Consider the following 5,000-nt stretch of genomic DNA (forward strand, 5'->3'; position numbering starts at 1 on the left):
ACACACACACACAAACACACACACACAGGTATATAATACAAAGTAGGTCAGTGTGTACAGATGCAATGTGATCACACACTACACACACACAAACAAATACACACACACTCACAAACAAACACACACTAGTTTATAACAGAGTAAGGCCAGTGTGTACATATACAATGTTATCAAACACACACAAACACACACACAATCAAACACACAGACACACACTCACTTGTCCGAGGTAAAGGGGCGTGGCCGAGTTGGACTGCATAAGGAACATGCTGATGAAGTGCAGGAGGATGCTGGGAGCTGAGCGAGACTCACGTGCTGAGAAACACAGCCACTTATACACGATGAGACACAGCAGATACCCGAAAAGAGACAGCAGGAAGAGCAGCTCAGGAAGGAAGAGCAGGTAGAGCTTAAAGCGCTGACGGAAGTGTCTGAGAAAATACAGAATAGATTTAAAAACACATATATATATATATACACAGTGAGACAGACAGATACAGAGACAGAACGAGAGATGCAAGAGACAGCGAGTGACTCACAGGTGGTTGAAGACGCTGAGCACCACGCCGAAGCTCATGTGCAAAACTCCGACAATCACAGACATCTTCATCTTATACGAGTTCAGAAACGTCAGCCTATTCACCGCCATGTTCCAGATCTACACACACACACACACACACACACACACACACACACACACACACACACACACACACACACACACACACACACACACACCACTTTATTCACATTTACAGGTATTTGCCCAGCAATTAAATCCAAAAATGTGTCATAAAAAGACACGAAGAATTCAACCCTGGAAAGATTCAACTCTCTGTACATTCCACATGTTAATAAAAACTATACTTTATTATTAACTAATTATTGTTCATTTCACAGAAGTTGCAAAAGAACTCAGAGTAGTTGATACATTAGCTGATTTAAGTAGTAAAATGTTAATATACTTGAGAGTTTAATTATTAAATTTACACCATTTAAATTAAGGAGCAAAATCTCTTCATAAAAGTCTTCAGAAATGTTGTATCCCATACCGGATCGATACCCAGTGGATAAGGTCCAGTGAAAACTCCAGATACGTTGGGATCCAGAGTCAGGAAAGGATTCGTCCGTAAAGTCTGATTTCTATATCATTTAGGAACGGAAGAACAAGTAAAAGTAAATAAATAAACAAGTAAAAGTTTAGAGTTTAGTAGCAGAATTATTACAGTATTCTCTTGGCTTGATGCTATGTTTTTGTATTAGTATTTTGTATTAGTGTCTATACGGTAGAACACTTACTCCTGCAAGTACGGTAATATAGAATGGATTAAAAAAATGCTACGATTTTCGATCTTCTGACAAGGATAAATAAACCAAACAAAAGAAATCTGAAACAATTCTTTAGGAACAGAGGATGAACTTCTTTAATTCAACATAGCTGCTCAGAGCATCAACACTAAAACAAAGGTTGTTAAAGTATATAAACCCACATTTGCTTTAGATCTGTCAACATACAGACTTATTCGCTTGTAAAGTCGGAAGCACAGACTACACAGTTTACAGTTTTGAGCGGTTACAAGTCATCACTCGTCACAGTTAGGTGGCTAACACAGAGTTTAAATAGTCCCAGTAAAGCAGAAAGTAGTTAAAACAGGACAAACATTATGTTGCTGTAGGGGACGCTATTGTGCTGAATATACATACACTATATTGTCAATAGTTTTGGGACATCTGATTTACATGCAGATGAACTTTAATGACGGTCCTGACAGGTGACAGCAGAATATGTAGTAGTGAAGAAATTTTAATGTGCTGTTCCACTTGAGCCACTTGTCTGTAATGTGTGTGTGTGTGTGTGTGTGTGTAAGTGTCTTACGTCCACTGCTGTTCCGTGAACATGGCCTTGACGCTCCAGCCTGAGCCAAAGATGTCGATCGATTTAGAGAAGCAGTCGTTGTAGATGAGTCCCGTGTAGACGGAAAACCCCCCCATCATCAACATGATGTATCGGCCCTCGAAAAACATGTTCCAAATCTACACACGGATAAAAAAATAAAAACATATCGTAGTGCTAACTTTTTTAAACTTACAAACTTCATATGTAAATGCATAGTTTTCTGAAAAAAAAAAAAAAAAAATTTCTCGAATCAGGGAGCGAGATTACAATCCTGTGAGAGTTCCTTCCTGAGCTCAGGTTGCCATAGCGACAAGCACTCACGTCCTGGTCTTTTCTCCGTCCCTCGTCCTGTCGTTGGTTTGTTCCTCAAGTGTGTGCACACTTCTGTTCTGTGTTCCTCATCAGTTAATGTTTTACTTTGGCTATATCCTGGTGTTTCAGTGTATTGTTTGTGTTCTGTGTTCCTGGGTTTTAACACTTCGAAAAAACGTACGCAAAATTAATCTTGACCCGAACCATATCACAATATAGTGTACGAACAGGTTATTCAGGTAGATCTCATATGAGTCATATGAGGATTTATCACACAGCTAAATGCTCCATGGATGTTGGAATAATAAAACAAAACATTCCTGCCACATGAAAATTAAAACAGCTTTAAATGGTGGACTTTTTAAAAAGGTCCTCTTTGATAAATCAATAATTTTCAGTTCAGTACAGTTTTAATTCAGGTTCCAGCTCTGACCTCATTTACTGAGTGCCTTCGTTTGTAGTTTTTCTCATTCAGCACCATCCACAGGGCAAAGAGCGCCATGACGGCGCCGTGTCCCAGATCCCCAAACATCACCGCGAACAGGAAGGGAAATGTGATGAGAGTGAAGGGTGCTGTAGACACAAAGCATTTTTGTATAAATTGTTGATTATAAATGTTCATCATTACATGCACTGAATCACATGAGTTCTAGCAGGAATGCAGGTTTAGTCGCTGTGTTGTTAGAGAGGATCAAGAGCACTGAGTTATCATTAGTAGCACTCACCTGGACTGACCTCTCTGTAATCTCCTACGCCATACGCCTCCACGATGCTTTGAAAGCCGCGTGTGAACTTGTTGCTCCTCAACAGCGTAGGAGGTGTGTCTTTACTAGGGATACGGTTGACAAACGACGGCACGGTGGCGTCTCCTTTCCTCTGTCCACATTTGAAGAGATCAGTTAACCTTAATGTTCTGTTCAGTGCACAATAACTTCATGATTCTCTAAACAATAGCAGTAAGACAAGAGGACGATATACCAACAATAACGATAACGATCAATACATTTACATTAACAATTTTACAGATGGCTTTGTAAAGAGCCACATACAGAAACACATGTTTATATGCTTTTGCTTAAACAGACTGACTCAAATCTAAAGATGCACCCAAGATAAATGATTACTACATCCAGATTATTTAGCATTAAATTTAATAGTCAATCGTGAGTTGAACGTTCTTATTAACTCCAAAAAATCCACTCCATGCTCTAGGACATCTGCAATACAAGACACAAAGTGAGTATGTTTGGGTTTCGTCTCACCGAACCCTCCTCCAGAGCCCTCCGCAGGTTGGTCAAGTCATTAACGGGACACCACACCTCGGCTATGAGACACTTGTTGGTGACGTCGAAGCTGCACAGGTTGAGGATGTGATAGATGGCCTTCATCTTCTTCACCTGCAGCACCCAGGAGTGGGCTGACTCTGAGGCCTTATGGAGTACCTGCTTCAGGTAATCTTCAGTCCTATGAAGCACCTGAAAAACACACACACACACACACACACACACACACACACACACACACACACACACACACACACACACACACACACACACACACACACACAACAGCATCACAAGCAACATCACAATGGATTTAATATAAAGTCCTTAGAGAACAGTAAGGCACAAATAATGTTCAAATAATGTCAAAGATAAAACAGAGAAACAAACAAATGTATTATGTAAGCAGCAATATCTTCTTCTTCTCATTATTAACAGCATGTGTATTATTATTATTATTATTATTATTATTATTATTATTATTATTATTATTATTATTATTATTATTATATAACCACAATCACATAATATAATCTAGTCCTTTTCTTTGCATGTTGCTAATCTGACACGTTCATGTTGGTATCTTCTTTACAATATCCTAGGAATTCACCCACTTTTCCACCTTGGCAAATCAGCTGCTTTCTTCAGTCTTTTGATATTAGTAGTTTGTAGCAGTGATATAAGCAGTTGTAGCAGTGATATTAGCAGTTGTAACAGTGATGTTAGCAGCTATCAGTGATATTAGCAGGTGTAGCTGTGATATAAGCAGTTGTAGCAGTGATATTAGCAGTTGTAGCAGTGATGTTAGCAGCTATCAGTGATATTAGCAGGTGTAGCTGTGATATAAGCAGTTGTAGTGATGATATTAGCAGTTGTAGCAGTGATATTAGCAGCTGTAGCAGTGATATTAGCAGCTGTAGCAGTGATATTAGCAGGTGTAGCTGTGATATAAGCAGTTGTAGTGATGATATTAGCAGCTGTAGCAGTGATATTAGCAGCTGTAGCAGTGATATTAGCAGCTGTAGCAGTGATATTAGCAGCTGTAGCAGTGATATTAGCAGCTGTAGCAGTGATATTAGCAGCTGTAGCAGTGATATTAGCAGCTGTAGCAGTGAAATTAGCAGCTGTAGCAGTGATATTAGCAGCTGTAGCAGTGAAATTAGCAGCTGTAGCAGTGATATTAGCAGCTGTAGCAGTGATATTAGCAGATAGCAGTGATATTAGCAGTTGTAGCAGTGATATTAGTAAGTGTTTTTCACAGTAGCAGAAGCAGTATTATCAGTATGTTAACTATAAGTGTTATTACTTGTTAATAAGGGTTAGTAGTAACTGATAATAATGAGTAAGTGTTAGTAATAAGTGTTATAGTAGTTCTTCTAGCATGATGAGGAGAGACATCAAGAAGATGTAAATATGTACATTATTAAGATCTTGAATACGTGTTCTTAAGCTGTCCATTATATCTGAACGTTCCTCATCAGACTCTGGGTGAGGATACACATGGCAGT

The 5,000-nt window shown here is 39.0% G+C and overlaps 1 protein-coding gene across 4 annotated transcripts in view; it reads right to left on the reverse strand.

The window, feature by feature from the left end:
• The window catches only part of atp6v0a2a (ATPase H+ transporting V0 subunit a2a), a 14,978-nt gene that overhangs the window by 2,955 nt on the left and 7,023 nt on the right, over positions 1-5,000 (reverse strand). For all 4 annotated transcript variants that reach the window (XM_047805272.1, XM_027175359.2, XM_027175358.2 and 1 more), the window contains 8 exons: positions 4,912-5,000; positions 3,472-3,684; positions 2,935-3,085; positions 2,643-2,782; positions 1,877-2,034; positions 1,053-1,143; positions 540-658; positions 221-431 (listed from right to left, as the gene is read on the reverse strand). The exon at positions 4,912-5,000 is cut by the window's right edge and continues 5 nt beyond it. In XM_047805272.1, coding sequence (XP_047661228.1) covers positions 221-431; positions 540-658; positions 1,053-1,143; positions 1,877-2,034; positions 2,643-2,782; positions 2,935-3,085; positions 3,472-3,684; positions 4,912-5,000 — 1,172 coding nt within the window. The remainder of the gene's footprint in view (positions 1-220; positions 432-539; positions 659-1,052; positions 1,144-1,876; positions 2,035-2,642; positions 2,783-2,934; positions 3,086-3,471; positions 3,685-4,911) is intronic.

The sequence above is a fragment of the Tachysurus fulvidraco genome, chromosome 20, assembly GCF_022655615.1.
Source record: "Tachysurus fulvidraco isolate hzauxx_2018 chromosome 20, HZAU_PFXX_2.0, whole genome shotgun sequence".
In the NCBI taxonomy this organism is placed as follows: domain Eukaryota; kingdom Metazoa; phylum Chordata; class Actinopteri; order Siluriformes; family Bagridae; genus Tachysurus; species Tachysurus fulvidraco.